The sequence below is a fragment of the Panthera onca genome, chromosome B1 (assembly GCF_046562875.1).
Source record: "Panthera onca isolate mPanOnc1 chromosome B1, mPanOnc1 haplotype 2, whole genome shotgun sequence".
NCBI classification, from domain to species: domain Eukaryota; kingdom Metazoa; phylum Chordata; class Mammalia; order Carnivora; family Felidae; genus Panthera; species Panthera onca.
In genome coordinates this window covers 179,112,426-179,129,069 of record NC_138342.1, presented here as the reverse complement: position 1 = coordinate 179,129,069, position 16,644 = coordinate 179,112,426, and the positions used below count along the sequence as shown (strand labels likewise).

The 16,644-nt window shown below is 41.2% G+C and overlaps 1 protein-coding gene across 1 annotated transcript in view; it reads left to right on the top strand.

Moving 5' to 3' along the window:
* Positions 1 to 2,015: 2,015 nt before the first annotated feature.
* LONRF1 (LON peptidase N-terminal domain and ring finger 1) overlaps positions 2,016 to 16,644 on the top strand; it is a 37,746-nt gene continuing 23,117 nt past the window's right edge. Inside the window, exons 1-3 of the mRNA XM_060653113.3 lie at positions 2,016 to 2,915; positions 12,668 to 12,786; positions 13,796 to 13,918. Of these exons, the coding sequence (XP_060509096.3) occupies positions 2,201 to 2,915; positions 12,668 to 12,786; positions 13,796 to 13,918 (957 nt within the window). The 5' untranslated portion in view covers positions 2,016 to 2,200. The remainder of the gene's footprint in view (positions 2,916 to 12,667; positions 12,787 to 13,795; positions 13,919 to 16,644) is intronic.

Genomic DNA, 16,644 nt, shown 5'->3' with positions numbered 1-16,644 from the left:
TGTAAATGTATAAACCAGCAAACATGAATTATAACCATTCACAAATGCCAAGGAGATCACGGCAAGATTCCTCCCACAGTCCCATTTTTTTTCCCCTCTCACATTATTGTAATTGTACCACTTCATTTCACACCAGAATCAGATGTGGTTATCTGTCACATTTATTAGGGAGAGAAGCTCCAAAGGACAAATGATACTTCACACTATTTTCTGAACCATACATTTTACTTTTGGGGGAAATTCCCTAATAAAACCAGATTTGAACTGTATGTGATAAGAAATATAAGCATATTTATGAATTTGTTATACTTTGTGTATAATCATGAACTTATGTATGAAGTATTTACTATTGTACATTTTGCAAGCTGTTGTTAAGGACCGGAATGTATCACAAAAACTCAATATCCACCTACATATGGATATTTATTTAACCACTTAGGGTTTCAAGTCTTAAATGAGTATGTGAGCATCCGTGTGAAGTCATTCTTCTGCTTATCGAAGGGGGGGTAGTACCATGGTAGGGAGGTTAGCATTAAATTCAAGGTTATGCTTATGAATTAATCCCAATATTCCCCACCTCAAATGATGAGGAGTTGCTCCTGTATCTTGGCCACAATTTGTTTCAGGTGCCATGTGGATGGTACATGAACCTGTTTGCTTCTGTGTCCTGTTGGAACAGAAGCCTCAATTTTTCCTCAGCTAGCTTTTTCCTTGTTCCTTTTAGGGCAATAGATCTACATCTTTTCTGAAGTTACAGGATTTGCTCATTGTGTAGTAAAAACATATGTAACTCAAAGCAGTTTTGAGCCCAACTGCCTGTTCCATATAAAGAAGGATGTTAATTAAACGTTAGCCAATTTCAGGCATAGCATGCTCAGGTTAACATTCCATTTACCAACTTCCTTTATTTTGAAAATCTCATGTAATATATTTCTAAGATCTAACATAGTAACCCAACAGTGAAATGAGAGAAGAGAGCAGGGCCTCTGTATATTATTAGCTGTGTGATTAGAGACAAGTAACCTTCCCTCTCTGGGCCATTGTTTCTAACCATTTGAAAAAGGACTAAAAGTTCTAAGTCACTTCCAGCATTAACACTCTAGTAGCCTATAATTAAATCTGTATTTTCAGCTGAGAGCTTTACACTCGCTGACATCAAGTTTAAAGGAAATATAATCCATTATACAAAACCCAGATTGTCTTTTTTCTTCTGTTGGCAATACTTGGGTTGTAGTGGTATTGTGACCGCCATATGAAAACTATTCATCCTGGTGTTTTCTCTTTAAAAATGCCAAACATAGGACTTAGCCAGCTGTGGAGCCCCGAATGCGATGTAAAGAGTACGTCTGATACCTTGGGAACCTGTGGGCTTTCTTCCTCGAGGTGGGGGTGGGTTTTAAAGCGGAAAAGCAGCAGTAACTTGCCACCATAGAAAACTGTCTTGCCCTCTGGAGGGAGTCGGCTCAGGAACATGGGTGGGGTTATTTTGTTTCTAAAGTTGACCTAGTTTAGACTTGAGGAGTCACAAAGTCATCAGACTGACTTTGCGCATTCCTAGGCCCTCTGCCTCTACATGTCCATCTGTAACTTGGGCATAAAAAAATGCAGACGTGCACCTGACTACTACTCGGGGAGGCTCCCGCCGGCCAGGAAAAGGGAGCGAGTCGCCACTCAGGAAGCCCGGTGTGTCAGGAGAATGTTGGTGATCTGGGCTTTAGTCCCGGGAGGCCAGACGCCTGGCAGAAAAACCGCCCACCAAGCAAGCATCAGAAGAAAAGCCTTGGCAGGTGAGGGTAGTTGTCCCGCGGATTGGCGACAGGGGCGGAGGCCTGGGTTCCAAGAGGCTTTGTTCAATTACAAGCCAGGCCCCAGTTTCGGGAGAAGCCAATTAGATCCCCGCTGGGGGATCATCTGACCTCGCGTTCCTCCCCAGGAGGGGCTTCGTAGGGGGCGGGGCCAGGCGCGAGGCTCCTCCGGGACCGGGGCGCCGGCCGTGCGGGGGAGTCCCGGGCGCTTTAGCGAAGCCCCGCCCCGCCCCGCGCCCGCCAGGCCCCGCCCCCGGGGCTTCCCGGGCGCGCGCCGCCCCGCTGTGTCCGCGCGCCACGCCCCCCAGCTCGCGGGCCGCGTGCGGAGCCGCGCGCCCCGGAGGCTCCGCGACCGTGGCGGCGGGCGGCGGCGGAGGAGCAGCCCTCCGCGGGCCATGTCTTCTCCGGTCGTGGCGAGGAGCTCCCCCGGAGGGAGCCGGGAGATGGCCCCCACGCCGCGGAGCCGGGGCCGGTTCTGGGAAGTGGGCGGCGGCAGCGGCGACCGGCTGGAGCGCGCGGCGGCGGAGTCGGAGCGCTGGGAGCTGCTGCTCCGCCGCGGCGAGCTGCTGGCGCTGGGCGGCCACCTGAAGGGAGCGCTGGAGGCGTACGCGGCGGCGCTGCGCCGCGGGGCCCCGGTCAGGCCCGAGTGCCTCGGCACCTTGGTGGACTGCCTGGTGCTCAACTACCGGCTTCGCCACGGGCTGGGCTGGAGCGCGACCCTCGGAGCGAGCGCGGACCCCGGCGCAGGCGGGCTGCTCAGCTGCCTGGGCTGCCGGGGCTTCCTGAGCGAGCCGGTGACCGTGCCCTGCGGCCACAGCTACTGCCGTCGCTGCCTGCGGAGAGAGCTCCGCGCCCGCTGCCGCCTCTGCCGGGACCGGCTGCCGCCCGCCGCCGCCACAGATGCTGAGGGCACCACCCCGCGGCCGCCGCCTCTGGCCGCCGCCATCGCCGCCTCGGGCTTCAGAACCAGCGTCGTCCTCAACCACCTGGCCGAGAAGTGGTTCCCGGGCCAGCGGGAGCGAGCCCGCGCGGCCGGCCGGCTCGGGGAGCTGCTGCACCAGGGGCGCTACCGGGAGGCCCTGGCCGCCGCCTGCGAGGCGCTTCGAGCAGGTGACCGAGCGGGGATGCGGCGTGGGCCCGGGCGACCCCACCCTCCTTTCCCCGACGGGCTGGCTGCCCGGCGTCTCTGCCTCCCCGAGGCTGCCTGACTCCCGTGCGTGGGGTTTCGGGGTCCTCGAGGGTGTGGGAGGGGGCGGCGCCCCGGGGTGCTTCGGTCACAATGGGGATCGCCTTCGGAACCGACTGTGACGCGGCGCGGGGAGGGGCGCGCAGGCTCGGGGTTCCCTTGGCCGCGGCCCTGCGGTCTGAAGCGAGCGTCCCGAGCGGAGCGGGTGGCCCGGTGGAGGCCGCCGGAGCGCGGGATGGGGTGGAAGTTGGGCGAGCCCGAGCGGCCGCTCGCTTCCTGCCGCGCTCTTTCCGGTAATTGGCCGGCCGGGCCGGGCCCGCCGCCGGCAAACGACAGCCGGGGCGGGGAGAGGATCTCCCCACCGGAGGATAGGCGTGCAACGTTTACCGTCGTCTCGCACGAAAGTCATTGGGGCAATTGAAGCCGCGGGAGGGCAGAATTGCATAAGCTGGGTGGGGGGGGGGGGTTGTGTAACGGGTGACGTCCGGTGGGCGTGGCGGGAGCTCGGCGCCCGCACCCAGCTCCGGGAGGCCCCGCCGGCCACTGGGCTTGGGGCGGGTGTCGGAGCTGCCCGGGGGTGTTAGGTCTTACCTGAAACGTCTGCAACCTTGGTTGCTCTTGATGGTTTACCTGCCTATTTCAAATAATACTTACTTCATAAACACACGCGTGCTTACTTTCCGAGCACTCTTAGTTCTCGGTAAAGAAAAAGAGGTAGTCTCATCGAGTTCTTTGACACGCTTTTGTTTGCTTTTCCACTCTTGATCAAGCTGTGGGGAAAAGCCTTTTAGGTCTTTTGTTTGTTTCTTTGCCTCCAAGAAGCAGCATTGGCTTCTTAACCTAGGTTAGCACTCTTAAGGTGGTTTCAGGCTGCCAAAGGGGACCCTGCCGGACTTACCTAGGTGAAATGAAGACTACTTTAAGTCAATCGGTGGTTCTCTACCGGAGGTATTTTAGCAGCCCCCCCGCCCCGGGGGACATTATCTAGAGCAATATCTGGTGATAACTGGAGACACCCCTTGTGGGTGTAGTGCTGGTACATGTGGTGGGTAGAGGCTAGGGATGCTAACATCCTACAGCGCACAGGACAGCCTCCCTCACAGTTGTCAGGCCCAAAATGTCAATAGTGTCACTGTTAAACCTTGTGTTAAATAAGTATATTGCAAGAGTAGTGTCTTTATTGGCATGGAATAATGCTTGAGGGAATTATCCCCGAGAAAACAGACGTCTAAAATATAAACCGGTATTAGGTAAATTTATAAACTGTGTCACCAAAACGATCTTTTTGCAGGTCTTTTATCCTAAGTGCTTAGTCATTTTGAACTAGTGACAATACATTGAGTTACTTAATACCTTTGGAGTTCAAAGCATAAACTTGGCACATGTTCATAGTCTTTCAGTATCTTTATGGGAAGTGTAGGCAGTTATAAAATGGAATAGAATGATAGAAGGAAAGAGAACAACAGTATTTGGAATACAGAATTCTAATACAGACAGCTCTGCCTCTCTGGGTAAATGGAGCATGAGTAAGGAAGCACAAACCATCTAGGCCATGGGCCTCATTTCAACAATGAAGCAGAAGCTAGGGCAGTGAAATGACTTGTCCAAAGCCACACAGCTAGCTGGTTTTAGAGGCAACATGATATTCTCCATTTCTCCTAAATGTTGCACCAGGGCCCATTCTGCCCTTATAGCTCACCCAATGAAAGTGTTTGATATAAATTTCCAGGGAAGTTTCTCTCTCTTTTTCTTTCTTTCTTTCTTTCTTTCTTTCTTTTTCTTTCCTTCCTTCCTGTCACTCATATAAAACAAAGGATGAAACTTATGGACAGCACTATGCAGTATTAATTACTAATTTGACCTGTTAAATTAGACACTTCATAAAAATTCGTATCCTAATCTATAGAACAGTGAGCACATTTACTAATTAAGGTCTGGCATAATATTCTCTAACCAGTAATCTTTTAATTAAGGAAGACTCTGGGCCTTGGGTTGAAGACCTTTTTTTTAACAGGAAAAAAAAAAAAAAAAAAAGACCTTTTCTCTCCTTTTTCCAATTTGCATGGACTGCCCACGGGGATTTTGCCTATTTAGCTACTTAAGTCTTACTGTGGCAGAACTAGAACTCAAGTCTTTTGACTTTCACCTCATTAGCTTCTTTTCCCTTATTCTCTGAGGTCTTTCAAAAGTCATGAATTCCATATGGAAAAGTGTGTCTGAATGTTACTAATGAAGAAAAATTTTTTTCATCCCTTAAATTTTTAGTGCAAAGTGGGAAGGAAAAAAAAAGAAACCTTAGAGCTAACAAATTGTAGTTGGTCAACTATAGATACCAAGTGTTTAACAATATATGGGGTAAATAAAAATGTTTAGTAGAGTTATATATCTGTATTATTAGGCTTTAGCTTTTCAGAGTCAGCTAGTTCGCTAGATAGGCATTTGAAATGTGTTTATATAATTGTACAGTTCTGTGGTTACTAATGATAGATACTTTTCATTATTGCTGATGAGAAGAAAGACCACTATAATTCTTCATAGAATTCTTATGATGAAAGAACTAAATACTATTAACTAGAAAAAGATAATCTAGTCTACAGTTAGCCCACACCCGTCCAAATTTATCCCTGTTGACAAGAAAGGCAAGCTTGAAAACCTTTGCCAAAATCAGAAGTTTCCCATTGAGATTACATAAGTTTCTGTTGAATTGAAATATATTTAGATAACATTTAATCTATTGATCTTTTGGTATTAACTCTCAGATGTTTCATAACTTTCTGTCTCTTTAGTATTCAGGAATATTATGTAAAAGTCTTTTCTACATTGAATCTTTATACATAAGAGCCTATTGAAGTGATCTCACTTTGCTATGCTATTTTCCTTTTATTTTTAATAAATTTGTACACTGGCTTGCCTCTTCCCTGTGTACACCCCTCTCACCCAAAGAACCGTATAAGTAACAGTTTGAACTGATTAAAAGAAAAAATAAAGGTCATAAGGGGGAGAATAGTGTATTTAAAATACTTGTAAATTTTTGTCTTTAAAATTAATTATGTAGTTAATTAATTAAATGCTTACCTATTAAGCATTTAAAAATTTTTTTTATATCATTTGGTCTTCACAAAGAATCCTCAGAAGGAAACTGAGGCATCTAGAAGTGGAGGTGCAGTGTGGCCTAGTGGTTAAAGCTAGCTGACTGCCTCCGTTTGAACCCCAGGGCAACCTTCCACTTACTCTCTGACCTTGGGCCTGTTGTCTAACCTGTCTGTTTTGGTTTCCTTATCTGAAAAAGCGAGAATGGTATCTGAAAGATAGATACCAGTAGTAACAGCTACCTAGGGCTGTTGGGAGAATAAATGCCTAGTAAATAGTAACAAAAATGTTTTTAAAATATGAAAGTTGTGCTACAGCCAGAAGGCGATTTGGCTAAAATTAAAATCTAAACTTTGTAATGTCAAGTCCTGTTCTTTTCTGTCTACCACATTAATAATATTACCCGAGTGAGGGTTGAATCTTGATTCTAGCCTGTATATGTGAATTAGTAACATTTTTAGCATACATCGATAAAATACAGATACTGCAAGGCTTTAGTTATAAAAAGAATAGATTATAGGTATCTACTGAATACATTTAAAGAAGATATGAAGGTGTTTAATATCTTAACTAGGTTAATGTGAAGAAGTTTCAATTTATTTTATCAGTAAACTTCTGCGTGTCCTAAGTTACTCTGTAAGACACTTGAAACTGTAAACACTTGGACGTTTATGTGATGTTTCCTAGTTGACAAAATATTTTCATTTCCATTATCTTAACTGATCCTTAGGAAGGCTCATGTGATTTAGGAGGGCAGCTTTCGCATTGCTAATTCACAGACTGAAGATGGGAGCTCCAAGACTTTTCAGTGACTTCTTGAGGCAAGTAAATAACCAAGTTGGAACTGAAAGGTAGAAGCAGTGGATATTGCTTCTAAGACTAAAATTGATATAAAAAATTAGCATATAGGGGCCCCTGGGTGGGTCAGTTGGTTGAACATCTAACTCTTGATTTCAGCTCAGGACATGATCCCGGGGCCCTGGGATCCAGCCCTGGGTCGGACACCCTTGGGCTCCGCACTTAGTGTGGAGCCTGCTTAAGATTCTCTCTCCCTCTGTCCCTCTCCCTCTTTCAAAAAAAATTAGCATATAAATCAAATCTCAAGTATCCATACTGTCTTTTCAGTAGATACTTACTGAGTACTTAGTACATAAACGGCATTGTTTTAGGTGCTGGAAATATAGAGGTGAACAGAATAAAATATCTGTCCTTACAGAATGTGTATTTTTCTGTGTGTTTCCTTTAAAATTGCAGCAAATTGGTATTTATTGAAAATCACTACAACAGGGGTTTATATTGCTCAATTGACCTCTAACAAACAGAGCCTATAACGTGGTAGATCTTTGATTCATCCTTTCTTTAAGGATGTTACTTTAACTTAAGTTTGAGGATTTCTGCAGTGCCTCAGCATCACTACAAGGATCAGTTAAATGGCATACTCTTATTGATACAGAAGATGGGAAAAGGGGTTATGTAAATATGATATTTTCTGTTTTAAATAATGCCATTTTTTATCTTTTTTGATTCATCAGACAATGAAAAATTTATCAAAACTCCATTGTCTTAGATTTCTAGTTATTTGTACATTAACCTTTGGTATATTCAGAATTGTTTTTCTGTTTAGTGGAATATTTCTAAGAGGCTTAGATATATTCATGTGAAATTTTAAATGAATTTATATAGTATTCTACCACTCACATTGTAGAGATATTTTTCAAAATTGTACTGTGTTTTACTGTACAAGATGAATGACTTAGACTCTAAAATGCAATACGGAAACTTCTGTTCAGATTTCCCCCACTTTGGTAGAATAGGATCAGTCTTTTTTTTTCTTCTCCTCCCTCTCTTTTTTTTTTTCTTCACCTTCCTCTCTCTCTCTCATTTTTTAATGTTTATTTATTTTTGAGAGAGAGAGAGCACGAGTCGGGGAGGGGCAGAGAGAGAGGGTCTCACAGAATCTGAAACAGGCCCCAGGCTCTGAGCTGTCAGCACAGAGACTGACACGGGGCTCGAACTCACCAACCGTGAGATCATGACCTGAACTGAAGTCGGACTCTTAACCGAGTGAGCCACCCAGACGTCCCTCTTTTTTTTTAACTTATTTATTTTGAGAGTGTGTGTGCGCATGCCACGTACATACATTAGGGTTTGGGGCAGAGAGAGAGACAGAATCCCAAGCAGGTTCCATGCTGCCAGTGCAGAGCCAGATGCGGGCCGAACTCCCAGACCCAGAGATCATGACCTGAGCCAAGATCAAGGGTCTGGCGCTTAACTGACCGAGCCACCCAGGTGCCCCTCTTCTCCTTTTGTTCAGTTTGCACTACTGATCCCTAAAGATGTTGCTCACTGGCAAAGATCTATTTGGATAAAAGAAAGTACTTTTCCTAATGCCTTGTATCAAGAGCAAATCTCACTGCTATCCAACTTATTTAGAAATGTTTTGTAATACTAATGTTTATTGAGCATTTGTGTGGCAGGCATTGTGTTGTCAACATGCGTGGTCTTACGTAGTCTTCACGACAGTCAGAAGATGTGTCACCAGCATTCTCTAGGTCCTCAAGGAGACTGAGGTTTAAAGAGTAAGATAGACTGTCCAAAGTGGATCTCAACCAGATGTTCTGAATCCAGTGGTTATGATCTTAAGTATGCCAGTTACTATTCCTGGACTTTATTAATCACTCCCTAATAACTTGTCAATTGGCAGCTTTTAGTTTATGATAACAAAGTCCTACCATACTGAACTTGAAAAAGTAATCGAAGCAAAGAAATTTGGCATTTTGGTTAGCTGCTGAAATTGTTGAAATAGCTCAATACAGAAATCCAACAAAAAAACACTCCGAAGAACAAGTAAAAGATTATGAACACGGAATGTTTATTCTTATGCATACACAATCTAAGTAATCAATAAACATATATTGTAAAGGTCAAACTTATTAAAGTTTAAGCACATTAAAATAAATTTTTTTGTATTTTTCTAGGAAACAAAAATACATAGCTTGTGGGAATATAAAATTAGTTTTTATAAAAGGAGGGTTAGCAGAATGTATTGAAAACTTTGCCCTTCATCTTTGTAGACCGTGACTAAGGAAATAAGCAGATAATGTAAAGGCATACAGATAGATGTTCATGATAGTACTTTTTATATTAGCAAACATTGGAAGTAAATGCTGAGTTGGACATTTTTAAATTGTGAGCATGGTAGAATACTTTGCGACCATTAAAAATCATGTGAATTTAATGACATTGACAAAAAAGCAGGTTATAAACTGTATATATGGTAGATTTCATAAAACTATAAAATTACAAATATAATCTACACACAGAGGAGAAATGTATGTTTTATGCCAATACTAGTTATTTCTTTATGATGGGGAGAAAGGTTTTTATTTCTTAATATTGTATATTTTTCAAATTTTTATAAGTAAACATTTTATAACTTTTATAATCTGAAACAAAGTTTCTTGAAGATGAACTAAGGAAACGACCCATAGACCCGTTACTGACCATTTACCCCTAAGGATTAGAACAAAGATGAGGAATTGGAATTCCGGAGAAAGTTCCTCAGCCCATGAAATTCCTCAGATTGCTAAAGACCTGATTTCCTCAGATGTGTAGCAGAATTTTATTTCATTTTTTTAATTTGCCTGATGACTCACGATATTACTAGGTCTAAGAGAAAATGGGAGCATGAATTAAGGAGCATAAGGGGACAGATTTTAATGAATTTCCCCTTGTTCAGCAAACATTTAGCAAAGCCGGGATTTGAGAACACAAAGACAGGAAATAATGGAGGGAGCTCAAAAATGGATTTTAAAATGAATGCAGTGGACATAGAGTGAAGGAACATGATCATACAGTGAACACTTACAAGGTACCAAGCCTGTTGTGTTTTGCATAGTTAACTTGCACTGGAGTAGTCCTGGGAGGTAAATGCTGTTATCTGCATAGAAGTGCAAGCGAGTACCCTGGAGCCGGACTGCCTGAGAGAATCTTGAATCCTCCACTTCTCAGTTTTTGTATCATGGGCCAGGTACTTAAGTTCTGTGCTTGGTTTCCTTATCTATGAGAATGTGGATAATGCTAGACCCAAATAGGATTGTTCTGAAGGTGTAAGTCATCTAGAGTAGTATACACCAAGTGGTGTTTCTTAAACACAAATGATTTTTTTAAAAAATCCTCAATTTTAGGGGCGCCTGGGTGGCCCAGTCGGTTGAGCGTCCGACTTCAGCTCAGGTCACGATCTCGCGGTCCGTGAGTTCGAGCCCCGCGTAGGGCTCTGGGCTGATGGCTCGGAGCCTGGAGCCTGCTTCCGATTCTGTGTCTCCCTCTCTCTCTGCCCCTCCCCCGTTCATGCTCTGTCTCTCTCTGTCTCAAAAATAAATAAACGTTGAAAAAAAAATTAAAAAAAAAATCCTCAATTTTATAGCTGAGGAAACAGTACAGAGGTGTTTGGCAGTTTGTCCCAGTCATGCCGAGCAAGTGGAGGAGCCTGGAGTTGAACCCAGGCGGTGTGACCTCAGGGCTGCTGCTCCTGATCCTTGCGATGTGCCAAGTGAAGGCAGGCTCAGGATAAAGCATCTTGAGAAGAGACTGCTGAGCGGAGTCGTGCTGGATGAGAAACCGTTCCCCAGACCATGGGGCAGCAGGGCGGCACTGAAGCAGCGCTGTGACAAGGAGGGACTTCTGTGAGCAAAGGAAGGAGGCATGAAATAGAATGGCACGTGTGGGGCAGGGTGAGCTTAGGTATTACTGGAGCCCAAAGGGGGAGGTTGACCATGCAGGAAGAAAGGCTGAAGGGATGGGCAGATGCCGGGTGTGTAGGGATTGGTCTGTTGTACTAAATACCCATCTGATCTTGTGGATGGTGAGGATATAGTAGGGTAAAACCGGATGGAGGCAGTGAGAGCAGTTAGCAAGCTGTTGCAAAAATCATAGAGATGTGGGTCTGGACCCTTACCAAAAGCTGTTAGCAGTAAGACTGGAAAAGACCAGGGTCAGATTGAAGAAATGAAGGATGTAAAGTTGGCAAAGTCAAGGATTTGCAACAGTGAACTCCCTCTCTCTGAGGTGCTGGAGCAGAGGAGGGGGTCTTAAGGAGGCTACTGGAAGCACCCCAGCTCTGGGTGAGCAGTCCTTTACGGCTCGGGGTTTTAGATGCTTTTGCGTTGACTACTCATTCTTGGACTATTTTGGCACGCTGCTCTCCGTTTTCTGAACTCCAGTTGTGTTTGTCAAATGAGGATTACATGATCCCATTCACAATAAAATAAACATTTCTAATTAGATTGTAAGCTCTTCAAGGGATAAAATGGGGATAAAACAAAATCTTTTGAACACCTACAGGGTCAAGCTTTGTGCCAGGACTCTTCATTCTTGCCTGATGATGAATCATACTGAGCTTTCACTTTCCATGTGCTTTTGTTCAGAGATAATGGTTTCCAATTATATTACTTTAAGAAACAAAAGACAAAATATTCTAGACATGTCTTTTTTATTTGGGAAGCATGAAATATTTTCCTGAGATACTTAGTTCCAATTCTTAAGCATCAGCTGAAAAAGGCCAATTTCATTGTTGAGACTTACCTGTAGGAAAGCAGTCCTTTAAAAACTAGAGTAAACCAAGGAGCTCTTGGGGAGTTTTATTAGTGGGTTTTTTTTTTCTTTTTAATGAGGCATTATGGGTCTTTATGCCCTTTTCATGATGAAAGCTTTAGTTGGTAAGCATACATTTTTGAAGGCTTCAAAGATGAATAGCTTTAAAAGAAAAGTCAGATTAATTTTGTCTAGATGCACTGAAAATTAGTTTCTGGCTCAGACTTCAGTTTTACAATCTGTGTACCTACAGTAATTGATTATAGTATCATAGGTGAACCAGCTAACCAAAATTCTGAATACTACTTTGGTTTCTCAGGTAAAGATGTAGAGGGTAGTAGTGAAATTATCGACAAAGCTTTTTTCCTCAGAAATACTTGAAATTAAATCTGTTTTGGGATGATCCAATACCAGTTTTTGCAAATGGCAGGAATTCAAATTTTGACCTCTTAAATTCTCACCCCATTTCCTCCAGAATCAGGGCCATTGTATACCCTCATAAGTTTGAGCCTTGGTTAGTCTTTGTTACTAGTTTGAGCCTAAGACAGTCTTGGTCAGTCCTTGTACAGTGTGAACTAGTTACATATATGGTTGTTTATAAGTAAGGACTTAGAATTTAAGGTATAAAAAATTAAGATTTATCCTAGCATAAGGTTTATCATTGAAAGATAAATCTTTAAACATCTAAGACCTGTTTTTCAAATTTGTATAGAATGCCCTATTTTAAGAAAACATTCATTTTCTTTAAGGTGATTATTCATATTAGAAAATATTTCCAGTACTTAAAAACCATCATTCCCTGTGCTCACATTATCTACTTAATAGTCATGTGATGAAACTTCTAGATAAAACTCACCATGTAAGTGGGTTGCACCTGTATTGTACTTTTGTGGTTATTGGCTGGAATCACTAAGTCAGTTCTTAATCTGGTATGTATTTTGTAGATTATACAATAATATTTTTAAAATAAACCTTTATAAAATGTGTGTTTCAGAGCCCAGCGATGTGACTCTCAAAATTTACCGAGCGGAATCATATGCTGGTCTCCAAGAGTTTAAAGCAGCCATAGAAGATTTAAATGCAGTTCTCTTGGAACTGCCAAATTGGCCTGAGGTAAAGTTACTGTTTCACATTTGCATACGTTTCAAGTTTAACCTGTAGGCAGCATGCATTAAGTTATGGTTATAAGTTTTAACAGAATAGATTGATTGACTCTTAAAGTATACGGAGCTCTAGAAATCTAGGGTTAATATTTTGAGTGGATGGCTATCTAACAATTTTTTTAATTATAAGAGACCTCTATTTCCTAACTAAAGAACAGCCTGAATTCAGGCACAGAGGGAAAAATAAAATAAAATAAGAGATCTTATTATACAGAATTTCGTCACGTAAAACTGGTCACGTTGTAAAGGTGGAGCCAAACTGAAAACTGATGAAGGAAGTTTATTGATGGAAAGAGAAGAGGTTCTTCAGGCTGTAAATTGAGGCATAACGATGGGGATCCGATTAGGCAGTGATTTAATGCAGTAAATGGGAACAATGGAGGTTGCCTTGCCCATATGGTTTTAAAAAAGACTTGAGGCAAGTATGTTATAAGTAATCCGTTTACTAATTCTCCTTTGTATTAAATTGCCAAGGCAAATCAGTTCATGTCTCATATATGTCCTTTAAGCCAGAAGTTACTATTTTATATGAATTTCTTCCCGTTCAAAACCATGCTTTTGAGGACACAATAGTAAGGATGTTGTAAAAATTATAAATTAATAAGGAAACTGATACAGAATCCCATGATGCCCAAGGCAAATATATATTAACAAGGGAAATCTGTATGCACAACTTTAAAACTGTTAAAAAAAAAAACAAAACAGAATCTCTAGATTTATTACTGAAGTGATATAATTAGAAATTTGATTTTGAAGTCATTTTCCCAGAAGTGCTTCTCCAGGGAAGTGTGTAAATATACCTTTGAAATGCTTCGGACTCTCAGAGTCATTCAGAGTTTCAAAATGCACATTTCCAAGCAGACCATTTTTATTTTCCTTGGTATTTCTAAGAAATAATTCTTAGATTTCTAAGAAATAATTCTGTTAGTAAAGGTTGTGTATGTGTGCTTTCATTGAAGGTCTACTTCAGGAAAGGAAAAGTACTCCATGATGCTGGTTTTTTAGGTGATGCCTTACAACTCTTTCTTCAATGCTTAGCCCTTGATGAAGATTTTGCACCTGCAAAGCTAGAAGTAGAAAAGGTAACTGGTTTACCAACTATAATAGTTCAAAGCACGTCTAAGACATAGGTCTTTTTAAAAATGCTTTTTTGGAATCTTGGGAAAGAGCATAAGGAGTCCATGAGTCAACTTTAGTAGCAGTTTGACAAGTGGTTTTAAGGTTCATATACTTAGTATATTGAGTTTTTACTGAAATCAAAATATTTCATTCACAGATATTTAAAAGCATTATTTTTGCTTAAATTTGGTGTTTTTAATAGTTTGTTTGCAGCCAGACTAACCATCCTTAATTAAATATTGTTATCATGATATATCTGCTCAGAAATTTTTTTTAATTGAAACAAAATGGGTATATAACATATGTAAGTTTCAGTGTACAGCATTATAATCCAACATTAGTATACACTACAAAGAGATCACCACTAAAAGTCTATTTACCATTCATCACCATACAGTGCCTCCTTCCCTCATTTTATCCAGATCCCTTCCTCTGTGGTAACCACCAATCTGTTCTCCATATCTGGATATTTGTTTTTGTTTTGTTTTGTGTGTTCATGTCTATCTGTTTTTTGTTTTTTGTTTTTTTAAGATTCCACATTTGAGTGAAGTCATACAATGTTTGCATTTCTCCATCTGACTTATTTCACTTACCATAATACCTTCATGGTCCATTGATGTCACAAATGGCAAGATATCATTTTTTTTTGGCTAAGTGGTAGTCCATCGCATATGTGTACTGTATCTTCATTCATCTATTAATGGACATTTAAGTTGTTTCCGTTTCTCAGCTATTGTAAATAATGCTACATGTACATAGGAACGCATAACAATGTACATAGGAATGCAGATCTTTTCAAATCAGTGTTTTTGCATTCTAAAGATACATACCCAGAAGTAGAATAGCTGCATGATGTGGTATTCTGTTCTTAATTTGTCAAGGAATCTCCATACTGTTTTCCATAGTGGCTTTACCACCAACAGTTCACTTTTCTTTACATCCTCTCTAACCCTTGTTATTTCGTGTCTTTTTGATAGTAGCCATTCTAACCATTGTGAGATGATACCTCATTGTGGTTTTGATTTATATCTCCCTGATTAGTGATACTGAGCACCTTTTTATGTTCCTGTTGGCCATCTGTATGTCTTTGGAAAAATGTCTATTCAGATCCTCTGCCCATTTTCTAATTAGGTTTTTTTGTTGTTGAGTTGTAGAAGTTCTTTATATATCTTGGATATTAATCCCTTGTCAGATACATGATTTGCAAAAATCTCCCATTCGGTAGGTTGCCTTTTTATTTTGATGATTCCTTATACTGTGCAGAAGCTCTTTAAAGTTTGATGCAATCCCATTTGTTTATTATTGCTCTTTTTCTTGCTTTTGGAGTCAGATCCACAAAAATACTGCTAAAACCCGTGTTGAGGAGTTAACCATCTATGTTTTCTTTTAGGAATTTGTGATTTCAGGTCTTAAATTCACATTTTTAATCCATTTTGAGTTAATTTCTATGTATGGTGAAAGATACTGGTCTAGTTTCGTTCTTTTGCCTGTGTCTATCCAGCTTTCCCAGCACCATTTATTAAAGAGACTCATTCATTCTCCATTGCATGTTCTTGGCTCCTTTGTTGTAAATTAATTGTCCATATATGTATGGGTTTGATTCATTTCTGGTCCATCAGTGTGTGTGTGTCCGTTTTTATGCCGCCATTGTACTGTTTTGAATACAGTACTGTATTCAGTACTGTAGTTTTGTCTTATAGTTTGAAATCAGGGAGCATGCTCCAGCATTTTTCTCCTTTCTTAAGATTGCTTTGGCTATTTGGGATCTTTTGTGGTTTTCTACAATTTTAGGATTACTTGGTCTAATTGGATGGAAAAATGCCATTGGGATTTTGATAGGGATTACAATGAATCTGTAGATTGCTTTGGGGAGTATGGATATTTTAATAATATTATTCTTCCAATCCATGATCATGGTATATCTTCCCATTTATTTGTTTCTTTTATCAGGGTCTTAGAGTGTATAGATCTTTCACCTCCTTGGTTAAGTTTATTCCCCAGTATTTTATTTTTGATGCAATTGTAAATTGGATTATTTTCTTATTTTCTCTTTCTGATAAATCCTAATTAATTTATAGAAATGCCACAAATTTCTGTATGTTGGTTTTGTATCTTGCTAAGTTACTGAATTCTTTTATTAGTTCTAACAGGTCTTTTGTGGAATCTTTAGTTTTTTGTATGTAGTACCATATCATCTACAAATAGTGACATTTTCTTTCTTTCCAATTTGGATGCCTTTTATTTCTTTTTCTTGCCTAATTGCTGTGACTAGGATTTCCAGTACTATGATCAGTAAAGTGGTGAGAATGGGCATCCTTATCTTATTCCTGATCATAGAGGAAATGCTCTCAGGTTTTTGCCACTGAGTATGATGCTAGCTACAGGTCTGTCACATGTGGCCTCTTTATGTTTAAGTGCATTCCCTCCGTATCTACTTTAACAGTTTTTGTCATACATGGATGTTGACTTTTGTCAAACCCATATCTAATGAGATTATCATATGATTTTTATCCTGTTTTGTTAATGTGGTGTATCATGTTGATTGGATTGATTGGTTGTTTCATCATCCCTGCATCCCTGGAATAAATCCCATTTGATCATCATGCATGAACCTTTTACTGTATTGTTGAATTCAGTTAAATAATATTTTGTTGAGGATTTTTGCATTAATTTTAATCACTGATAATGG